At 44.1% G+C, this 24,708-nt stretch overlaps 1 protein-coding gene across 3 annotated transcripts in view; it reads left to right on the forward strand.

Moving 5' to 3' along the window:
- Window positions 1-8,001, forward strand: part of PHRF1 (PHD and ring finger domains 1) — a 119,180-nt gene extending 111,179 nt beyond the window's left edge. For all 3 annotated transcript variants that reach the window (XM_082270216.1, XM_082270218.1, XM_082270217.1), the window contains exons 18-20: window positions 2,762-2,817; window positions 5,000-5,128; window positions 7,332-8,001. In XM_082270216.1, the coding sequence (XP_082126342.1) occupies window positions 2,762-2,817; window positions 5,000-5,128; window positions 7,332-7,481 (335 nt within the window). In that variant the 3' untranslated portion in view covers window positions 7,482-8,001. The remainder of the gene's footprint in view (window positions 1-2,761; window positions 2,818-4,999; window positions 5,129-7,331) is intronic.
- The last annotated feature ends 16,707 nt before the right edge of the window (window positions 8,002-24,708 follow it).

Genomic DNA, 24,708 nt, shown 5'->3' on the forward strand with positions numbered 1-24,708 from the left:
AATCCACCACCAGGATGTCTATGAATTAAAAATTGATATCTTTAACCCATCAAATGCGTTTTAGCCTCCTATTTAGGCCTTAGTCATAATGATTAGGATTAAGGCCTAGGTAGGAGGCTGAAATGCGTTTTGATTAAATAAAGATATACATTTTTAATGGCAAGACTTCCTGGTGCGCAATTTTGTTTTGAATGAAGAAAATACCCGACCTGTTCAAAATTCTGTATGACAGTAGCCATCGTCTCAATGGACAATAATAGATGCAACAAACCCCCTATGGGTGGGAATATGCGGGCAACCAGAGCTCCAATTTATGGTAACATTTTATATATATCATATGAAAGTATAAACATGCATATTCCATGGAATAAATTTAGAACAATCAGACTTCTACAAATGCGCAAGAACAATAAAAACATTCATAGCTGGCGAAGGGTGCTCGTCCAGATATGAAACTTCAGAGGAGATGCAGTCTCCAAACCCAACGCATTTCAGGTGAAAACCCCTTTCCTCAGGGGTTTGTACTATGGAGCTGTATAGTGTCATATACTATTGTAACAAAAAATCAGATTGTAAACTTTCACTTTACATATAACTGTATAAGTATCTGCATGTAAAATATCATTGCAGTGTATTACGAGCTATTTTATAGAAGTTCCTGATATAGTAGAAACCGTGTTTAAAAAAAAAAAAATCAAAGTGGAAGGAAAAGGGGAGAAGGAAATGGAAAAAAGGTTCATGCTGATGGATGGAGTGTAGCAGCATTTTCATCCATCAGCATGAACCTTGTTCCAATTCCTTTTCCCCTTTTCCTCCCACTTTTCCACAAATATGTTTATTTTTATTTCACACGGCTTCTGCTATATCAGGAACTTCTATAACGTGGTATGTAATACTCTGCGATTATATTTTACATGCAGATGTTTGTACAGTTATATGTAAAGTGAAAGTTTACAATCAGTTTTTTTGTTACAATAGTATATGAAGCTATAAAGCTTCATGGTACAAACCCCTGAGAAAAGGTGGTTTCCCCTGAAATGCGTCCATGCTTTGGGCTTGGAGGCTGTATTTTCACTGAAGTTCCATATCTGGATAAGCACCCTTCGCAAGCCGTGAATGTTTTTAGTGTTCTTGCGCTTGTAAAAGTCCGATTGTTCTAGATTTATTCCATTAAATATGCATGTTAATACTGTCCTATGATCTGCATGTTAATACTTTCATATGATCTAAATAAATACAATTTTACCATATATTGGATGTCTGGTTGCCCGCATAGTCCCACCCATAAGGGGTTTGTTGCTTTAAAAAAAAAAAAAAAAAATGAACGGTTAGTACTACGCGAGTCCAACCACAGAGGTCTTGATCAAATCCTGTCTATCCTTATGGGGTTTTGGGGTTGTAGCACTTCCTTTCTTGCTCTTAACAATGACAACCTCTTATAAGAACATAAATTAGTATGTTGATATTTTGAAAAGAAAGTCCTCTGCTTATAATGCATGTAGACAGTCTGTGTTATTGCCAGAATGTATGTGGTAGTGTCTCGTCCTCCCTGCCTGACGGGTAGGGTGGTAGTAATAAAATGCTTGATGCAGACATCTAAAAAATTTTGTGACCTAGTTAACACACTCACTGGTCCTTGGGCAGTTGATCCCTGTCAGTAGTAGGAAGTGATAATTTGTCCTTAAATGTGCTTCTCTTTATTACCTTTAAGCAATCACACTATTGCAAATTTACTGACTCTTCAGTATCTTGCTTTGTATCAGAGGTCAAAAAGCTTGACAGGGATTTCATCTGAATCTACTTTCTCCGGTATCCTGAAAGGGTACATTTATTAACCATGTTGTCAGTCTTCAGAAACATTTTTTATTTTTTTTGCTTTGTTCTGCTTTTACCCGTGTTTCCCCGAAAATAAGCCCGGGTCTTATATTAATTTTGGCACCAAAAGACACAGTAGGGCTTATTTTCGAGGCAGGTCTTATAATCTGTCCTGTTCCTCTCTGCCCTCCCTGTGTGCCAAGAATCCAATGTGAACCTAGTTTAGTGTATATAAAATCCTAGGATGCACTTTATTAGTGTTTTATATATGTCCAGTGTGTGTTTTTGTAATACAATAGTGTAAAATACCTTCATTACATCACTGCTGTCTCCTCCACTGTCTCCTCTCATACCGTGGCTGTCAGAGGGGGATCTCAGCCCCTCCCCTCTGCAGTTTACACAGAGGGGAGGGGCTGAGATCCCCCTTTACACAGAAGCGCAGGGTAGATTAGAGTAGTGTGAAATACCTTCTTCATCGCAGCTCCGGGCTCAGCTGATCTTCTCCCCCGGTGACAGCTGGGGGTCACAGAAGGGCCGATGTATCAAAGGCATTTCCCACAATTCCAATCGACTACCGGCGCTTCTGTGTTACACTGCAGAGGGGAGGGGCTGAGATCCCCCTCTGACAGCTACGGTATGAGAGGAGAAAGACAGAATCAGCTTAGAGCAGAGCGGTGATGCAAGGAATGTATTTCACAGTATTATATTACAAAAACACATATTGGACATTATTTAAAACACCAATAAGGTGCATCCTAGGATTTTTCATACAGTAAACTAGGTCTTACTTTCAGGGTAGGTCTTAATTTCGGGGAAACACGGTATATCCCAAACCTGAATATTCCAAGGACAGCCATGTATGAAATTAGTGCAGAGTGCGTTGTTTGATGATTTAAAAATGTGTAAAAGAATGCTTGATTCATTATTTTGTTATATGGTGCTCTAGGTGAAGGGAAAGGAAAATCAAAACTGAAAAAAGGAGAGAAGGGTAAAAATGAAGAGGTAAGATTACTTCTCACATTTTTGTGTATTTCCATTTTTATTTAAAAGGTGTCCAATGGTAAAGGTACCTTTTTTTAAACATGCCAAGTACTTGGGACTTATCTTGTAGCTTTTGTATTCTTTCCCCACCCCAGGGACATGCGCTTGTATGTATAAATTCCAGGACTTACTAAAGCCAAGGTCCTAGTTTATTTGGCAGTACCTGTCTGATAAAGCTAAACACTGCAGAACATTTTTTAGTCTTCTCTCTGGATATCTTCACTGTGTGGCCTGCACAGCACAGTATGGATATTCTTCTAGAATCTTATGTAAATTAATTTTAGTGGGGTGGCTAAATGGAATAGACCAATGCTCGAAAAACCCCAGGCGCCAGGTCGCATTGACGACTAGAATCAGCGGCCTGGCGCCTGGGCTACACTGCAGCCCCCGCCCGCGGTTGTGCAGACTAAGATGCTGCGCTGGCCAGTAATTGAAGCCGGGGGCTTTGCGGCCTATAGGGAGACACTTCATCAGGGAACTTACCCTCTCTTGTGGCCAGGGCTGCAACAAGCAGTCACTGGCGGCGCTGAGATGGAAACTGTTTTTTTTTTTTATTTTTCCATTAAAATGAATTTATTATTTTTTATTCTCTCTCTGTCATGCCACACAGCCGAAGGCCCCTTTCACACTGGCTGTCAAATCAGGTCGGCCTGTCAGTTTTTCAGGCGGACCTAATCGGACCCTCTAGTCTACTCTATGGAGTGGCGGGTGTCCTCTGACATGCGCCGCCATCTGATCCTGTTGGCCAACAACAGACGGATGGTGGTTTTACTTTCCATCCGTCCGACAGATCAAATCAGATGGCATCAGATTGGAATGGACAGGCAGTCCATTTCCATCCGACTGCCCCATAGAGAGCGGGACTGTGTCAGTGTTCGCTCTGCGGACAAGACCTGCTCAGCGGGGATTAGCAGAGAAATCCCCATTGAGCAAGCGGATTCTGCTTAGTGGCGGTGCATGTGTGAAAGGGGCCTAAGACAGTAGGAGTTACTGGATCTAATTTCGCCTCCAATTTGCTGCACTGTCCTTCCCTAGTGAGCCATCACACCGAGTACACACGGGCCGAATGCTGGGCAACATCAGCCGGTTCATTAAAAACTGGCCGCCATTCGGCCCGTATGCATGGCAACCTTTGCGATAGAAGCTGGCCATTCGGCATGCGCAAAAAAAACTGGCTCCTAATTTTCTTTACAAATAGTGCATGCCACCTCCTGGGTTGCTACCTATTGTTTTTCAGTTTCACCGTACAAAGTGTTGCTAGTTCAGCTTTCGGTATTCCTCTGGTACTCAGCTTTCGGTATTCCTCTGGTACTTAAACGGGAAATTATACCTGCAGCACTCTGACAGGAGACGTAGCTGTCCTGTCCTTTTGAGGAGAAATTAGTAGGATGTCCTGTCCTTTGTCCGCTTCTCCTCTCCTCTTGTCCAATTAAAAGAACGCTTTATATTCTGTAAACCCATTCACAAAATGCAAAGCATTCTGTGACTGGACAGTGGGAAAAATGTGCGAACACTGCGGCTCTTGGAGAGCTGCAAGTAAATAACGAGCAGCACTCCAGGGAGTGGCATACACCTTCTCAGTCATTTGAAACCCTGCAGGTTTTAAGTTTTGTTTCCCTAAGCACTTATTTAAACAAAATGCCTTGTAGTGTTTGGCAGGCCACACAAAGACCTTCTAACAGAATTCAGTATTAAAAAAATGTTCTTTGCAGTGTTATTGGAGATTGCATGAAGCCACAAAATATACAAACTGTAACTTTTTCCCATGTCTTAATATTTGCGGCAAAAGCCTTCATAAAGGTATGAAGGCAAATGGTCTATTGAGTCATGAGATTTTCTATAGCTCATGAAACATTTACCATTTTCTTTTGGTTATATATTTTTGGATACAGCATACAATAAAAAAATATAGCCCTACAGACTACATAGAGAAACTATTGCTATTGGCCTTTGTAAACGAGTACCTGAGGCCCCATATCCGTTTTTCTGAATAATTCTTAGCGCAGATGGAACAGCCGTTTTAAGAGCAAATACATGGTTCATCCATGAGAACACTGGGGAAGTCAGATAGTGTTTTAATTGATGCCCGTTTTCCTCCTTCCTTACATTTCCTCATTATGGTTTTTTTTTTTTTTTTTTTAAGTACATGAAGAAACTTCACATACAGGAACGTGCAGTCGAAGAGGTCAAGCTGGCCATCAAACCATATTACCAGAAGAGGGAAATCACAAAGGATGAATACAAAGAGATCCTACGGAAAGCAGTACAGAAGGTGGGTGAGGTTTGTAATACATATATATCACACCACGATGATAAAGTCAACTGTCCTATCCAGATGACCCTTGTTTCCATCTTTCTTGTCCTGTTGTCTCTAGGACAGGAAGTAAGGGAAAAAATCTTCAGTAGAGTCACAGACCGCAATGCAGCTGAACAGGAATTCTAGTTTATTTCATTGTACATCCCAGGACATGGGGAAATGTAACTGCACTACAATTTGCCTGCTATCATTTACCATGTGTTACCCTAGTGCAAAGATATAAATGGACCCTTAAAGTGTATCTGAACCTAAAAACATTTAATAAACTTTACCTTGTCAGTCCTTAGCTGTTTTGGCTGTGTTCGTTTTATTTTTCAGCCTCTTTTTTCCCCTTTATTTTTACCTGGTAATTGAAAGTGTTACTAAACCCACAACAGTAAAATCAGTCTGTATATGCAGTAAAACATGCTTGTTATACTCCCTGTGGTACTCAAGGGGTTAATCCTCTGCATTGTATAAAAAGGTTATTTGATCCTATCTTCTTTGGTCCTTCTCTTCTTTCATAGTCCCCAATCCATCTCCTGATAGTACAGAGCCTTGGGGTCACTTTGCACATGCTCAGTTTGGTGTGTATTGCTAGAGTGTTTTTTTTTCTTTTGTGAGGGTGCTTGTGATCGGCACAGGGCCAATCAGCACTGTCCAGACAGAGGGTCAGGGGTCATGCAGCCTCATAGGACAGTTAGAGTAGAATAAAAACCTATACAAGCTTTAACCAGTGCTTGGACACTGGTAGAAGTTACAAAACTGCTTTATACTGCTGATGAAAGAAGGTATTTAGCAGTTTATATTTACTAAAATAAATGCATTTCCATGTTCTGTGTACTGTGGGAGACCAGATATAGTGAATGCAGGGTCCTGGATTTAGTAACATTCAAATACTTACCCCCCCCCCCCCCCCAGGCCAATTTCGACATTGTTATACATGTAAAAAACCTATTTTTTAAGCAGAGGCCCTAGAGAATAAAATGGTGGGCGTTGATATTTTTTATGTCACACAGTATTTACGCAGCCATTTTTCAAATTAAATTTTTCGAGAAAAATACACTTTAATACATTTTTGTGCACAAAACACAGTCCTGCTCAAATGTTTGATAAAATATAGAAGATAATGTTAGGCCAAGTAAATTAGATACCAAACATGTCATGCTTGCAAATTGCATAAGCCTGTGGAATGGCAACAAATTAGTGTACTTAAAATCTTAGCCTTTACAGGTTACCAGTTAGTGGAGGTCTGATGCTAGAATTCTTGCTCTCGATTTAATGTTCGCAGCGATGCCTCGTGTGGTGTGAACATTGTTTATAAAAATAAAAAACGCAGTGGTGATCAATGATCAGCAACAAAAGGCTCTAATTGTGGGGAAAAAATGACATACGTTTTATTTGGGTAAAGTGCTGTATGACCACGCGAATGTCAGTTAAAGTAACGCAGTTCTGTATCGCAAAAAATGGCCTGGTTATGAAGGGGGGTAAGTCTTCTGGAGGTCAATTAGTCACACTGCTCAGTTTTTCTTTTCAATTTATAGCTACCAATCAACACTTCCTTTTTTAAAACTCAATGGGATTTAATGGGAATCTGCAGAGTTTTATATTTTTTTCTGTATTGGGTATCATAAAATACATTTAAAAATGATTATGGCTTAATATTCAGCCAAATACGACGCATTGCTATAAATATTGTCTTTATATTCATCTGCAGCCAGTTTACATGCTCTGTGCTGAGTGAAGTCTCTTGCTATTATCTTCTGTGCTGAATTGAAACACATCCCCTCACTCTTCTAGCTAACACCGCAACAGTACAACCTGTTTGAAAACATGAAGTGTTGGCCTTTGAAAACAGAATGTTATCCTGTAAAAATCGTGTTAATGTTAAATTTAGTTTTTCAGCTTATGTGTATTTTTTAAAACCAGTTTAACATATCATTTCCAAAAAACTGTCATAGTTTCCTTTCTAAAGGCATTCTTCTTTGCAGTGCCTGACACCTTGACCAAAACCAGTTGTTGCAGCATATTCGGTTTTAGCAATAAAGTACTTTTTCTATAAATGATAAGGGCAGTATTACATCATTGTATTGGCATGTATTATTTGTCGTTGCCTGTTTATAAGTGACCCCTCACTATATTGGTGGAGACTGATCACTGTATTTATCTTCTTTCCTAGATCTGCCACAGCAAGAGTGGAGAAATAAATCCAGTAAAGGTGGTGAACCTAGTGAAAGGCTATGTGGACAAGTACAAACATATTAGGAGTAAGAGTAAGAAGTCAGGATCATTAGAGGATCATGTCTTCGGGCAAGAGTCACCCATATGAAGAAAGTGTTGTCAGATTCGAAACCTAGACAGCGTAGATTGCTAGATGTCACAGTGGAAGACTTGTATAATAAGATGATTCTGGACACTGTCCTTTTTGTTTTCAATGATAAGCTCATCTTGGAATTTGATTTGATGGTTTTGTTGCCATAAACTGCACACCAATCATCTGACAGTCATGTGACGCTTCACAGTGGCCCACCTATGTGCCAAGGCACCGAGGAGGTCCTGAGCGATGACTTTTCAACACTTTGGCATCAAGACTGGGGTTACTGTGGAGGCCATTGTCATTTCCCCTACAATTTCTCTGTGCTACAGAGGTGTATACAGAAGGAGGAATTTGTAACAACTATTTTTGATGGCTATGGATACACTTATTTTAATTGCCAAAGGAGGAACCGAGAAGGGGACCCAGTGCTTTATATTCAGAGCGATAGAAGAAAATGTTCTGGAATAAAGTTTTTGTCCTTTGACAAAGTAATATGTATAAAGGACAGTTTATAAATCTAATTTTAATTGTTCCAATGTTTTTGTCTTGTTTTTTTTTTTTTTATTTATTTATTCTTGTGAAGATAGTCTTCGTGCACCTTGTAAGCGGGAATATAGTCCATCTTTAACAGGCTTTTGGTAACTTTTTAGATCTGTGGGCACATCCTGCATTAAAGGGCTACTATATCCAAATTCTAGTTTTCATAAAAGGGTTTATGCAAAAGGTGTTTCTTACTATGTGCGCATATAAATCTGAAATAGTTCAGGAGACAATTGTTTACAGTCCATCACACAGCAAATTTCTGTCTAATAGTAATGCTATAAAGGCAATGGCAGATACTCATTCGGTCTCCCCCCCTATAGCCTCTTATGGCAACAATATATCAAAATGGTAAATCTCTCATTTTCATTGTTGGCTTAGAGAAAGACACTTTGTGGGTTATGGGCCCCACAATTGGGAAACAAGACATGGAGAATGGATAAATAAAACATCATTACTTCATTATCACTTACAGCTATATATCACCTACAGGTATATGTTTAGTGCAGTTTTCCTCCACACCGGTCATGCAATTTCTTTTTGCCTTACAGCCTTAAAGAGGTTGTAAACTCGTTTTTTTTTTTTTTTTTTTGTGTTTTTTTTTTTTTTTTACACCCTGCAAGAGAGCCATAATGAGCTAGTATGCATCGCATACTAGCTCATTATGCAATACTTGCCTTAGAACGAGCCCCCGCCGTGCCGCTCACTCACCTCTATGACGGGCGACATGTCCAGTCGCCCGTCTTCCGGGATCGCGGCATCCGACCATCTGATTGGCCGGAGCCGCGGTGACGTCACTCCCGCGCACGCGCGAGAGAGCTGACAGTCACGGCACGGGACTCTGAAGGAACAGCACGAGCGGCCGTTCCTTCACAGCGCATGCGCCAGTGACGTCACTGGCTGCATGTAAGGTAAATATCTCCTAAACGGTACATGTTTAGGAGATATTTACAGTACCTATAGGTAAGCCTTATCATAGGCTTACCTATAGGTACAAGTTGTAGAGGAGGGTTTACTTCCTCTTTAAAGTTGGTTGTGCTGGCACCCAGACTTTGTCAAAGGGGAAGGTCTCGAGTTACCCTCTTCACCCACCCAGTCTTGGCTATATGTATGCAAATGGGTTGACTTTAGGAGAGTTGATTTCATGCTGTTCTGGCCAGGGCTGTGGAGTCGGTAGATAAATACTCTGACTCCTCAGTTTTTTTTTTTTACTTCCGACTCCGACACCTCCTGTATTAATATGCAAATGTATTTTATACAATCCTTGAAGGAAAGAAAGGCAACATACATGTCATTACCACAAGATTTTCATTGTCCATTTCTTCTATGAAGTCTTTAAGTTCAAGCAAACGCTTTACCATTAAATAAGTGCTTCCCCAGCTAGTTGTTTGATCCAAAATGGCTCCTTTTCATGCACGTCTTTTCAAAATTGCATCTGTTTCGGGGCCCTGGCTGCAACCGTTACTTGCCTTAATTTGCCAATTGGTGTAGCTGCATGGCGATCTTTTAATCCATCTCTTATGACAAGTTGCAGTGTATGAACAGCACATCGCATATAATGAATAGTAGCAAGCTTCAATGCTTCTTCAACAAATTTGTCTAAAAAAAATGTCGGCATTCTCTTCAGTTTCTAAACTTTCTCCAATACTTGCAGAGCTGTCTTCCTCTAACTCTAATATCGGTTTGTTACCTTCTTCATCTGCGTTCATCTTCTCAATTGTGCTCAACATGTTAGAAGCGTTATCTGTCACAACACATAAAATCTGTTCCTTTGTAATTTCAAAATCTTCTAGAACACCCTCCACTAACTTCTGAAGGTAATCACTGGTGTGATGTGCCTGAGTGTCCTTTAATCCGAGGGTCCGTGTTATTCTTTTGTTTTCATCCACAAATCTAACATTAATAGCGAAATAATTTAAACTTACTTTTTTTTTTTTTTTTAATTCCAATCTAAATTTAGTAGGAGTCTTAGTCGGTTCATTGTTTTCCGACTCCAGGTACCCAAAATTTCCTCCGACTCCTCGACTCCGACTCCGCTCCACAGCACTGGTTTTGGCATTGCTGGTAGAGCCAAGTATATCATAATAACCCCAGATCTTGTATTACCCTCAACTGCTGCACAGTGACCGTATCTTGTGTGTGGTGTTTTTTTTTTTTAAATCGAGAATAGATGACATTTTGTAAGGCTGTAAGCATCATTTGGCTTGGAGAAATGGCATAATTGTACAAAAGGCCACACATTTGGACAAGAAAACACACAATTGCAGTTATCTTGCTATACAATCGAGGGTAAAAAAGAAGCCCCTGTTCCACCAATAACTAAGATACCTTTTAGAGAACAGCTCAGTAGGCCGACAATATTCAGATGGACAGAAGGTGATGGTTGGCTGCATGGCTCATTTCCCAGGAGTGACAAGAGGCATCAAACAGGGAAAACGATACTTAAGTGGCTCAGAAGTTAAAGTAAGAATTGGGGAGCATTATCAATAGTCAGGGTAAATACCATTGAGTATATAAATAAGCATTGCACCGTTGATTGTGGAGCGTCAGTAGACAGTCTTTGTAAAAAAGATTCCCAGAAATTAAAAATGTCTCTTGTCCACCGACGGACGTATATGCTGCTGCTTTAAATCAGACGGATGGGTAATAAGCCCCTCCCACTAGGAGTGACCAGATAGAGCAGGGGTGTCCAAACTTTGGCCCTCCAGCTGTTCAGGAACTACAATTCCCATCATGCCTAGTTAAGTCTGTGAATGCCAGAGATTTACAATGCCTCATGGGACGTGTAGTTCTATATCTATATCTATATATATATATATACCCCCCCCCCCCCTTGTGCTTAGTTGTCATCAAGTTCCTTTGTGTTACATCTCCCATGAGTTGGTGTCTCCAATTGAGTGAACCCAGCACCCATCCACACTTGCAGCCACTTCAGTGATCAGCACTACCTGAGAGCGCCAAAACTACTTTTTTTCTGCAACAGCTGGAGGGCCGTAGTTTGGACACCCCTGAGATAGAGCCAAAGGCTTTGACACGCCCAGGGGAGTGGGGTCCCTGGGTTATTACCCCTGGCCTCACCGTTGCATCTTCAGTTTTAGCTGCCTGGTCTTAGGAATGGCCAAACAGTTCCCTGCTGGGACCTTTTTTTGTCCTAGCTCTGTTTTAAACGTCTTAAAGGGAACCTTTTTTTTATTTTATTTTTTATTTTTGTTGCTGCTGACTCCAGTTCCTGTAGAATGCTGGCTGGGTTTCAGACCGTTGCAGACCGTAGCTCCGCGCTGGGTCTCCATAGCGACTATAGTCCCATGGATGGGGACTGGCCTGCGGGTGAAATACCCCGCCGGGACGCACACACCTGGCATGCCAGCGTCGCAGCTTGCCCCTTGGCCGACAGCGTCCTCACTGCGGTGCAGAGGCAGTCTGTCAGGATGGAGGCCCACCCTCAGCAGCGTGGTCCGGTAAGTACAGTCCCCCCGTCTGGTTAGCGGGCCTTGGGCGGACTTGGGCTCCTCCATAGGTGAGTAGGACCCTCGGGTATTCATACCTCCTACCACCCTCCTCCACTATGAGGGGTCACCTGGGACCTTCCCCTCCTACCCTGACCTCTCCCTACCCTGGGCTCTGGACCCCCGGGACACTTTTAGTGGGGGGGTCCCCTATGTAAGTTGCCTCAGGTGCTATACCGGGTAGTGGATGGTGGGGGGGAGGCCTCGGAGGGGGGTACATGGTTGCGCCACATACCGGTACTTTGGGGGGGGGTTTTCATCCGCCGCGATGACCCCCACCAGGGCCCCCAGGCCTGTTACTAGGCCCGAGGTCACATGCTCATCGGCGAAAATCCACCATTTTGCCGTGGCCTGCAGCCTTAACAGGCCTCTGCAGCCTGCCTGGGTGTCCCTATCACTGTAATGCCGGTGGCCATTTTGCTGGAGACAAAACAGCACAGGAGCTTCTGGCTCTTGTGGACCAGGGGCGTTTCATTCTACCTTCTCTTCTCCATGCTGCTGATGGATCTTGCTGTGTTCTCCATGTGGTTACTACTCTAGAGGAGTTTAATTACCCTGGCCTTCACTTTATCTTCAGAGGGGTTTTAGGCCTTTAGGGGGCTTAGGATTATACCCTGGAGTAGCGCTGCGTGCATCGCGATCGCCTCTTAAAGGCGCAGTGCACGCCGGTAGCGGTGGACTTGCTTGGGACCTGTGTGCCTTTTTAACCTCACTTAGCCTCAGGGGCGTTAATATTGGGCGCGGAATGCTCCATCTTAGGCCATTGCTCCTATTTTCAGGAGAAGCTTCTGTTAAACCCCTTGCGGTGCAGGTTCCGGTGTTTCCCTGTCTGCTCTTTACATTCTTACTGTGCAATCCTACTGTTTGGCCATATGTCTAACATGGATTCCCCAAGTTTGTCTGTGACCCCCGATGTATCGCTGGGGCCCTCTTCTGATGCTCATGATGTGACTTTGTCTGTGATGCAAGAAATGTCAAGAAAAATGGACAAAGTTATTGCGGCAGCATTTACGAAGAAACGCCCTCAGCCCTCGCCTGTCTCATCTCAGACCTCAGATTCTGAGGCCGATCTGGTCGCTGTCGCCGCAGACCCCCTTTTGGAGGATGCGTCCCCGCATTCAGACTTTTTTGACGCGGAAGAGGATTTTTCCACACCTGCCTTGGCACAGGAAAAGGCGCTGATAGATGCTTCGCTATCCTCGGTGAGGGATACCCTAAAAGTCATGGATGCGATTTCTCAATCGCAAGGAGCCTTGGTATTCTTTGGATACCTCAGGGCAAAGCAATCGGCCAAGGTTTTCCTTTGTCCCGAAGTCTTGTCCATCTTGGTGGAGGAACAATGGCGGCGACCTAATCGCACGCTTGCAACAATTCCCTTACGTTTGGCTAGACTCTACCCATTTGAGGAAGAGATCTTATGCAAATGGACGGTCCAACCCCCCCCCCCCCCTCAGGTGGACCCCCAGATATGTGGTTTTCACAAGGCCACGGTTTTACCGGTGGCAGAATCCTCATCTTTCCCTGATCCGGTTGACAGACGTATTGAGGTCTTATCACCACACCTGTATATGGTAGTGGGATCTATTCTCAGGCCTGCCCTGACTACCATTCTAGTCTCTCAGACTATGTTTGGATGGGGAGAGGCGCTGAGGTTAACCCTGTTACCATCATCTGCCATGGAACTCGCTGACCAATTATCGCAGACTCTACAATTTGTATGCGATGCCAACCTGCACGTTCTTCCGCTTGCGGCCGGAGCGTCCGTTGTAAGCGTGCTCATCAGACGGTCGCCCGACCAGGCTTCTAAGAAGCTTTTGGCGGATCTTCCCTTTCAGGGTGATTTCCTTTTTGGTTCCTCCTTGGATGACTTGATCAAGACGGTCACTGGGGGAAAGAGCACACTTCTTCCTCACTCGACTAAGGGTAAGTCTCCCTTGCGTAAGCGAGGTCCTTCCTTTACAGCCCAGAAGCATCTTTTTCGTGCGACTGTCTCGCAGAAAACCAAACAGACTTGGAAAAGGATCCGGGACACGGTGGGCTGGTAAGCCAAAATCCTCTGCCTCCAGCACCTCCAAGCAGACCCCTTCTGCCTGAAGGGGTGCCCCACTCACTTCAGGGGTGGGGGGATGTCTCAGTTTCTTCCCGGATCCTTGGACTTCATTTTTGCACGACAGGTGGGTCCATGAGGTAATTCAGTCTGGATACAAGATAGTTTAGTTCCCGTCTGCCAGAGAGATTTTTTTCCCTCCAATCTTCAGCTGTCCCCAGACTGCCTTGCGGGGGCTGTAGGAAGCGAATTTGGGATATTCTGTCACAAGGCGTGATTGTACCAGTTCCTCATCAGGAACGCTTTAGTTGGTTCTATTCTAACCTGTTTACCATTCCACGGAAGGAGGGCAAATTGCGTCCGATCTTGGACCTCAAAACTCTAACTGCTTTGTGCACGTCCATAAATTTTGCATGGAGTCCCTGCAGTCAGTGGTGGCGTTCATGCATCAGGGGGACCTGCTGGCTTCGATCGATATCAAAGATGCCTATCTCCATTTCCCTATATGCCAGGGTCATCAATGATTCCTCCGCTTCGTGGTGGGCAAGGACCATTTCCAATTTGTGGCGTTACAGTTTGGTCTCACCTCTGCTACCACGGTCTTCACCAAAGTGTTAGCCCCTATCCTGGCATTGCTGCGACAGAGAGGAATAGGGATTCTGGGGTACCTGGACGATCTTCTTCTCCGAGCGGACTCGTCTGTGACATTGGAACAGGATTTGGAGGTGACCATTCACACTCTGAAGCAGTTCTGTTGGAATCTCAACCTTCAGAAATCTGCCCTGGTTCCAACAAGCAGACTGGAGTATCTAGGGATGATCCTAGATTCAGCTTCGGCAAAGGTATTTCTACCTCCTGTGAAGTTACAGAAGTTAAGGGAAGCGATTCTGTCGCTGCTGGCTTGCGACCTGGTGTCTCTCAGGTCATCTATGCAGGTGCGGGGGTCTGATGGTGTCCTCCTTCGAGGCCGTACCATATGCTCAGGCCCACACCAGACTTTTGCAACAGGAGATCCTTGTCAAATGGGACAAGGATCCTCTATCCCTTGACAGTCTGATTCGTTTGAGTCGGAGATCCAAGGACTCCCTGAATTGGTGGCTCAGCACTCAAATCTTCTCCACGGGAAATCTTTCCTTCCAGTATTCTGGATGGTGGTGACGATGGATGCCTGTCTGACAGGCTGGGTGGAGGGGTTATTGCTGAGCACCCTGAATGTTCAAGGGACCTGGACGTTGGAAGAGTCCAAGCTCCTGATCAATGTTCTGGAGCTGAGAGCAATCAAGTTGAGCCTGTTCCATTGGACGGACAATCTCAAGGGGTGTTCTGTGCGAGTCCAGTCCGACAATGTCACGGCCGTGGCATATGTCAATCATCAAGGGGGCACCAGGAGTGCCCTGGCGGCTTTGGAGGTAGCCGAGATCCTGCGCTGGGCAGAGGCCTATGTCCCAGCCCTATCCGCCGTATACATTCCCAGCATAGACAATTGGCAGGCGGACTACCTGAGTCGTCAAACCCTGGATCAGGGAGAGTGTTCCACCAGCTGTCTCTGGTAGGGAACCCCGGTTGTGGACCTGTTCGCCTCCAGACAAAACAGGAAGGTTTCAAAGTTTTTGGCTCAGTCTAGAGATCCTCTGGCCGACGCAGTAGATGCCCTGGTGGCTCCCTGGAGCAAGCACGGGTTAATTTTTCCTCCGCTGAAACTTTTATCTTGCCTACTACGCAGGGTAGAGTTGGAGGGGATTCTGGTAATTCTGACGACTCCCGATTGGACCTGGAGATCCTGGTATGCCGATGTGATTCGGCTGAAGGTCGCAGGTCTGTGGACACTTCCTCTTCGGGAAGATCTTCTATCTCAAGGTCCGATCTTCCATCCTGCTGTACAGTCGCTGGCTTTAACGGCTTGGCTGTTGAGAGCAAGGTGTTAAAGGACAGGGGTCTGTCTGATTCTGTGATCCCTGCCTTGGCTGTGTACTTCCAACTCCCTTTGGCTACGCACTCTTTGATTCGTACGTTTCTTCAGGGGGTTCGCCATTTGGCTCCCCCCAGGAGGTCTCCGTTACCTCCTTGGGACCTTAATTTGGTTCTATCATTTCTTCAGAAATTTTCTTTCGAGAACATAAGACGTGTTTCCTTGCTCACCTTGCCGCAGAAAGTTGCCTTTTTGGTGGCTATCACCTCTACGCGCAGGGTTTCTGAACTAGCGGTGCTATCTTGCGCTCTCCTTATCTGGTAATACATGGGGATAAGGTAGTGTGATGGCTTAGTCCGTCGTTTCTTCCTAAGGTGGTTTCAGACTTCCATCTGAACGAAGACATACTGCTTCCATCACCGTCCGAAACCTTCACATCCTAAGGAAATTGCCTTGCATTGCTTGGATGTGGTTTGGGCGATATGGGTGTATCTGGAGATTACTTCATAAGTTGGACTCTCTGTTTGTGAATACGGATGGACTCCGTAAGGGTCAGGCTGCGTCTGCGGCGACCATCTCTCGATGGATCAGACAGACGGTGGTGGAGGCGTATTCTCTTAAGGGCAAGGTTCCTCCTTTCCTTGTCATGGATCCCGCTACATGGGCGTTCAGTGCCTCTTGGGCTTTCCGCCATCGGGCGTCAGTGATGCAGATTTGTGAGGCGGCCACTTGGTCATCTGTACATCCGTTCACCAAGTTTTACAGAGTGGATGTGTTAGCATCCTCGGATGCTTCCTTTGGCCACAAGGTTTTGCAGGTCGCCATTTAAGGAGCAGTCTACTTTTGCTTCTCCTTTATGGTTTTGCTACAATTGAGCCTCAGTTGTTGCTTGTTGGGCTCCATGTTATATAGTTTTCTGTTTGCCATGGGAATTGCATTCTTTTAAGATTGTCCTTTCCCCACCCCTCAGTGGTTACTGCTTTTGGACGTCCCATCCGCCTATGATTTAAAGCAGCAGCTACGTCCGTGGGTGGACGAAAGAGAAAATGGGATTTTTTTTTTTTTTTTACTTACCGTATAAAATTAACTTCTCTGAGTCCACCGACTAATGTAGCTCCCACCCCTCTTTTCTCTGAAGAGTTGGGTTTTGGTTGTTCTCTGCTTGCAACTAAACTGAAGATGCGGCAGGGAGTCCAGGGGTAATAACCTAGGGACCCTGCTCCCTTGGGCATGTTGAAGCCTTTGGCTCTACCTGGTCACTCCTAGTGGGAGGGGCTTATTACCCATCTGTCTATTATTTAAAGCAGCAGCTACGTCCTTCGGTGGACTCAGAAATGGATTTTACGGTAAGTAAAAAATCCCATTATTTTCTCAGCCTAAGCTTTCTTGTTTAGGGAGGTCTCCATCCCCTCCAGTCGAAACATATACAAAATTTTTACAAGAAACAGCAAAATGAAGGGACGATCAGAACTATTTAATGTAAAATTGTTTCATCTTAGTCGTACAATAACAGGACACCAGATCTGTAGTCCTAGACAATGGTTTGTATGCTGCTGCTACCTTCAGGTGTTTGGACACTGGCAAAGGCTTTGCTTGGAATGCCCCCCAGTGTACCCTTGTATAATCCCACCCACTCCTTGCTAGTTTTTGCTAGTGTCAGTTAATGGATCTCCTCTTTCTGGAGAAATTCCCACATGAATCCTCTTTATTTTCTTCACTTCATTTGACACTTCTATTTAGAGCAAATTGCTTTTTCTTAGGGCTTGCTAGCAGTTTCCATATGGGTTGCCCTCGATCTATATATCTTGGAAACCATACCCAGACCATCAGCAAGACTAGCCTGTAATGTTTGTTTCTGGCACTGGATCCTGCATTCACTGCTTACCTTGGCATATGGGGTAATGCTTGTAGTTAGCCTGTGGTTGCTATTCAGGTCCATGGTCCTGGTCCATTCCTATGGCACCCACACCCTAAAGACACTTATGGGTGATTTTGGGAACCTTCAGCATGGATAAGGTAAGACAGGGTATCCCTGTAAACGTGACCGGTTTTACATGTGGGGTGGTTTTCCTACTCTGTAAATGTCTCTGCTACATTGACAGAAGGTAAAGGTTTATCGTTTCAAATTTGATGGGTTTTTTTTCACACGCAACATTGATGCTTGGGGTGATGATGTCGGCTTCAAATGCCTGACAACTGCCTCAGTTCCCCTGAAAAACACAAGCATGCCTGCTCTATGCTACTTCCTTCTCTAGCGACAGGAGAAGTACTTCAGTTAGCTCCTGTGTCATAGTGGCTCCTTTCTTGGACATGCCAATACCCTCTTGTTTTGCATCCATTTCATGAGTATTCTGCAGGGGGATCCCCTCCTGTAGTAATGGTTGAGACCAGGTGCAGCAAACCTGAGAAACAAAGGTGCATCTAATAGCAGGAGTGTAGTCCTGTTTCGCCTAATCTCTTTAAAGACAATATTGAGAAATGGACCCAGAATAGGATCCTGGAGAGAAATGTTTACCTTTTTTATTTTTTAACACTGGCATTTTTATGAAACAAAGGCTAAGGTTTTATGCTATACTCCCTTATTGATGTGGTGCCAACTAACCTTTGACTAGCGCCACTGGAATCTCCTTTATTTAAAAAGCTCCTATGGGCACTAAGCGGCTGGTGAAATCTAAAAAGACCTTTGCTCTGCACACACGTGTTACCTATGCTTTGCATGAGGATTGGTCAAATACTCACAATGTAGTTATTCCTCCCAAACACTTTACTGAATTATATCCTATGAAAAATTAATTTATGAGAAAGTCTGTCCCAGTAGTAGATCCTGTCATCTGAGTTCTCAACAAGCATCTCACTGCTCCTATTGAAGACGTTTCCTCCTTTAATGATTCAGTAGGAAAACAGTTATTTGATCCCCTGCAAATTTTGTAAGTTTGCCCACTTACAAAGAAATTAGGGGCCTATATTTTTTATAAAAGGTGTAATTTAAAGGCTAAAAATTTGGGGGAGCATACCCATGTATTTCCAAAGCTGCTGCAGCTATGAACCAAAAGACATGTATATTAAAAAAGAATAGCGCGCAAATGCAAAAGAAATTACTACCAAATCTGAAGAGAGTCCATAAATAAAAATGGGGGTTTGGTCCCACCATATGGCCATATCGTGCTCAAGCCCACTACTGCGTCAAAGTACCCCATTATCAGTGGGTCCTACACTATCCATGAAAAAGAGATGAATCCAGCCTTTCTAACCCTTGGAGATAATACTCCTTGCTGGGAAAAAATGTGCAAATGCACTACAGGGGACTCCTCCTATATCCACTTGATGGTGGACACTGATTGAGTACAGGTGTATGTGGGGGGTGGGGAGGGCTGCTCAACCTCGATAGTCTGGTCAGCCCGAATACATAATAAACAGGCAAAAAATTTGGGGGAGCATACCCATGTATTTCCAAAGCTGCTGCAGCTATGAACCAAAAGACATGTATATTAAAAAAGAATAGCGCGCAAATACAAAAGAAATTACTACCAAATCTGAAGAGAGTCCATAAATAAAAATGGGGGTTTGGTCCCACCATATGGCCATATCGTGCTCAAGCCCACTACTGCGTCAAAGTACCCCATTATCAGTGGGTCCTACACTATCCATGAAAAAGAGATGAATCCAGCCTTTCTAACCCTTGGAGATAATACTCCTTGCTGGGAAAAATGTGCAAATGCACTACAGGGGACTCCTCCTATATCCACTTGATGGTGGACACTGATTGAGTACAGGTGTATGTGGGGGGTGGGGAGGGCTGCTCAACCTCGATAGTCTGGTCAGACCGAATACATAATAAACAGGCAAAAAATTTGGGGGAGCATACCCATGTATTTCCAAAGCTGCTGCAGCTATGAACCAAAAGACATGTATATTAAAAAAAGAATAGCGCGCAAATGCAAAAGAAATTACTACCAAATCTGAAGAGAGTCCATAAATAAAAATGGGGGTTTTATCTCCAAGGGTTAGAAAGGCTGGATTCATCTCTTTTTCATGGATAGTGTAGGACCCACTGATAATGGGGTACTTTGACGCAGTAGTGGGCTTGAGCACGATATGGCCATATGGTGGGACCAAACCCCCATTTTTATTTATGGACTCTCTTCAGATTTGGTAGTAATTTCTTTTGCATTTGCGCGCTATTCTTTTTTAATAATTTAAAGGCTAGAACAAATTATGGAGAGCTCAGTGTTGTGTTGCCTGAAAGACCATCTGCCACATATCTAAAGATTTAGAACACAAAAAGAGGAACCCCCAGATGGGACTTTGTAAGCAGGAAGAGAGTAGAGTATAAAAAAAACCTGATTTATTTTGCATATTAAAAGTGACAAAATTGCATGACAAAATTATAAAACATTTTGACCATCTGTGAAAGTACATGTATACTATCGGTTGAATCTGGGGGGGGGGGTTAAGTATCCAACCCAAAATGTGTTCAACCTGACATGTCCAACATGTTTTGGAACATAAAAATTCCTTCAAGGGACTATTGGGAACAAGGTACCTGGTACAAAGTGTAGATGTCAATATCTGTATCGAAATCATAGTATCATTACCAAATCCATACATTCAAAATGGCATAGATGGTGCTGTATACACACTTATACAAACCGGTCCAAATAATTGCAAGAGCTTATACTTTGGGTCCTGAATACATGCCTCATCTAGACCACATCATGAGGTATTACCCCAGATTAGAGGCCATAAATGTATAGGCCAAAATATACCGGAGGCTTAGAGGAGCGAAGTGCTCAAAAAGTTCTGCCGCGTTGTACACCCACGGGGATCACCAAAGGCGAAAACCGATCCTGGGTAAAATAGTAATAGTAGAATAGTAGGTAGGTATTGTAACAAATCTACTATATGTAGGAGGATAATCCACAAAGTAAACTTGGGATTGTACCTAGTAAAATCGCCGGATCCACTGTGCACAGTAATATATACAGTATATTGCATACTAAAATTCCCTTAAGGTGTACTTGCATGTGCCATATGTAGAGCAATTTATGGTCCTATCCAGGACAGGGCCTTCAAAGGCGTATAAAAACCTATCCATGTGCAGAAATATATAAAATATATATATATATATATATATATATTAGAGCTGCACAATTAATCGTAACGGAATCGAGATCACGATTCACTCCCCTGATGATCTTAACATGACACTTGCTCGATTCTTTACATCGCTATGAGGGAGCAGCTGTCAAAAAAAAAATAGCCTCCCGCAAAAGCCTATCAGCATTAGTCTACCACTGAACTGTAAACACAAATGATTACATTGTATCTTTTCTTTCCCTCTGCCGGTGGAAGTTTAACCTCTTAAAGACTAAACCTTTTCCCTACACTTGTTGCTTGCAAGTTAAATCAGTTTATTTTTCCTAGAAAAGTAGTTAGAACCCCCAAACATTTATATATTTTTTTTTTAGCAGAGACCCTGCAGAATAAAATGGTGATTGTTGTAAATTTTTATGTCACACTATTTGCGCAGCAGTCTTTCAAACGCAATTAATACACTTTAATTAATAAAAAAATAAAACAAAACCGTAAAGTTATCCCAATTTTTTTTATAATGTAAAAGATGTTACACAGAGAATCGTGATATTTATTCCAAGCAAAAAAATTGTGATTCTCATTTTGGCCAGAATCGTGCAGCTCTAAAATATATATATATATATATATATATATATATATATATGTATATATACACACTCAATGGGAGGGTGTATGGAGAAGCCCAAACTACCCTCCTCCCTCTTACTCTCAATTAGATGATTGCTTGCAGGTGTGTAGAAGACTGGCTTAGTCCAGATGGTCACGTCTGCGTGTGCATCGCTGCAGGGACCGGTATGTGGGGTGATCTGTTTCTGGGAATCTTGATGCTGACACGCATCAAGAGGTGGTGTTGCCGAACGATGACGTGGGTCTAGATGCGCGCGTGCCGCGCCAACCAATAGGAGTGGCCAGTAGACGCATAGTGTGGCTGTATCCAAAAGCCCTGAGATAAAACTGAAAATATCTCGGGGCCTTTGCGGGCTGGGGGGTGAACAGCAGTTAGAGATAAGTGTACCTATATTTCCAGAGGCATGTATATAGGGCAAAGAGATAATTAAAGTCCAACACAAAGATTCCAAAGTGATAACACATCTGCAGAAAATTCATAAATGGAATTACATTTCTTTCTTTCGTTCATTGACAGGCACAGCTCCTGATTCTTCTTAACCATAGGGTTATACTTCCCCTTACAGGAGTAGGACACTAGGCAAGAAAAAGCTTGAGTATGCCTATGGGCAGTCCCAAGGGGTATACACTCACTCTAAGCTTTAGGCACTCAGGTCCTTATGACTAGGCAGAAAAAAAAAGTGAGTGCCTAAAACTTAGAGTGAGTGTATACCCCTTGGGACTGCCCATAGGCGAGGACCAGAGATCCCAGCAAGGAATTAGGTCCTTATGACTAGGCAGAAAAAAAAACGAATTCCTAGCTGGGGTCCTGGCAATTTTTTCATTGTAAATAGAATTTTCTCTTTTGTTCATTGACGGACACAGCTCTTCCTCTTCTTGACTGTAGGGTTATACTGCCCCCCTACAGGAGTAGGACACTACACAGGAAAAATCTTGACTACGCCTATGGGGAAGTCCCTGGGGCATATTACCACTTCTTGCTATAGGTATTTCGTTTTTTTGTGCCTAGTCAGGAGTAAGGACCTAGTTCCTTGCTGGGATCTCTGGTCCTAGCAATTTTTTCTTTTTACATGAATTTTTTTTTCCTCTTTTTGTTATTTTGTTCCTGTGAGAGGTACAATCAAGTGCTAGACTGGGTGACGAACTGGATAATATAGATCCTTAGGGTCCAGGCAGCGAGCGCGTGCAGATCACTGCTCCACGCTAGGTTGGCTGCGGCATGGCCCCACTGGACGGCGGCTGGCCTGCCAAGTAAATGTCTCGCGGGGGCGCTTATGAACTGGCTTCAGCCTGAGTCGCAGCATTTCCTTCTGGCCAATAGCACCTACATTACGATGGAGCGGTGCCCACCCATGTGCTCTTAAGGGGGGCTGATTGAAGTTACTGCTGACCGGATTTTCCTGGGGAGCAAGGGGGGGTTGAGCAGCGGCCAGATTCGGCCAAAAATGCAGGCTGTGGCTTTGCAGCCTACTCGCTGGAAACTATGTAAGGCGGCCCCTGTGAGGGTGGTTGATGCCACTGCCTCCTCCTTGGGCATCTCGGTGTGTGTAGCTGAAGCCCCCACTCTTCTTTTGGGCACCTGCCGGGCTCAGGATCCGTGTAATTGCGGCTGGGACTGGCCGCAGCATGTGGCCTGCTAGGCCATGTGGTAAGCTTGGTACATCCCTTGGAACAGTGGTCCTCAACGCTGGTCCTCGGGCCCACTAACAGGCCAGGTTTGCAAGATAACTAAATTACATAACAGGTGATCTCATTTGCTGCTCAGTGATTGCAATATTTTTGTCTGCATCTCCCCAATGTAATACTTAAAATCTGGCCTGTTAGTGGGCCCCGAGGACCGGAGTTGAGGACCAATGCCTTGGAAGGGGTAGTGCTGGTGGGGGTTCCTTAATTTTTTTTAATGACAGCCTTGCCACTATTGTGTGGGACACCTACCCTGTTTTAGTGAGGGTACCCTGCCGTCCCTGCGTCAAAGTGGGCCGCCCCCTTTTAAGGGGGCTATGTCCTATTATGTCCTCTATGGAGGGCAACCCCCTTTGTTTTTTTGCTGGGTCTGATAGATGGTTCATTGTGGGCCCTTGGCCACGATCCCCTTTGCGGGATCGCAGTCGGCTGCCTCCCCTGATTATTTTTCGGTGTGAGCTTAGTATATAGCGACCCTACTGAGTCTGCGTCCACGCACCCAGAGTGCTGACATAGTGAGGATGATTCCTCTGCTCTTCTAGCCACACTTAAATAGGCACTGGTGGATGCACCATTTGTGTCAGTGCGTGAAACTTTAAAAATGGAGGTTGCCCAAGAAATTAGCTAATTGGGTGTGTTCAAGCCAAGCTCCAGGTGGGTTGCGGCAGTCGGGAAGCAGTTGAACAAGGGTTTGTTCTATGGGCGCTTCTGTGGAATACAGCAGGCTTTAAGTGAGACACTGCACTTCGGCAGCACTGGAGAGGAGAAGCTGCTCTGAAAGTGATAAAGATAAAAAGACAAGGTGCCTCTAAGTGCAGTAGGCTCTGAGTATTTATTAGGTTAAAAGTGTAAAAGCACTCACATTTGGTAAATGTGACATGGGCATAGCAAAGATCTGTCTGGAGTCTTCCTATCCGCTACGCTGAGTGGTTGCAATGAGGACATCCGGTGATCCGCTTCTTGTAGATGCATCCTTTTGTCTGTGTCTCAGCTGAGTCGGCATAAGATTTCCTGAAGGCAGGGTGGGGACGTAGCGGCCAGTGTCCAATAGAGCGGGTGGTGGGCGGTTACATGTTTCAGAGCTCAGCCCCTTCGTCAGACCTCTAAGGTCTAAGGGAAGCAGTTGAAGCAAAGGGATTATTTTACCTTTACGAAGCGTGTGTGCCAGCAAAGCATTGTCAGATTTCTGCCATGACAGGAACTTGGTGTTGGTATAAGTAGGGGAAAAGGATGCAACTCCGAACAAAAGGGGTCAGGGGACTAGGTCTAGAGAATACCAATCCCTTAGCCAATTATGTGTCCCATATCTGCAGTGTGTTGGATGTTGCAAGAGGCAATAGGGCAGAGGGGGGTCTATGTGACGTCCACGGAAGAGATGTGAGATCTGGGAGTATCAGATCATTCTCCAATATAGACCATATTTCGGTGGAGTGGCCATAATACCAATCAGCCACCCAGGTAAGCACTGCAACATGAAAATATACCTGTAGGTTGGGAAGAGCAACTCCTCCCCTAGCTTTAGGCAATTCCAAGGTGTATGGGTTAATTCTAGATCTCTTGTGCTGCCAAATAAAGGATCGGATAGCTTTATTGGTATTCCGTAGAAAGCCTCGGGGTGGAAAAACAGGAAGCGCCTGAAAGACATATAGATTCTTGGGTAAAATGTCCATCTTAACGGCATTAATATGGCCAAACCAAGAAAGGTTCAGCTTATCGTATGTTTTAAGACACGTGTATCGTCCGGAATAGAAGCGTGTAGTTGATATCCACCAGGGTAGATAAAGAGAAAGGTATATTGATGCCAAGGTATTTGATAGCAGCCGCTTGCCATTT

Source organism: Pelophylax lessonae (genome assembly GCF_965119305.1).
Source record: "Pelophylax lessonae genome assembly, chromosome: 10".
Classification (NCBI taxonomy): Eukaryota; Metazoa; Chordata; class Amphibia; order Anura; family Ranidae; genus Pelophylax; species Pelophylax lessonae.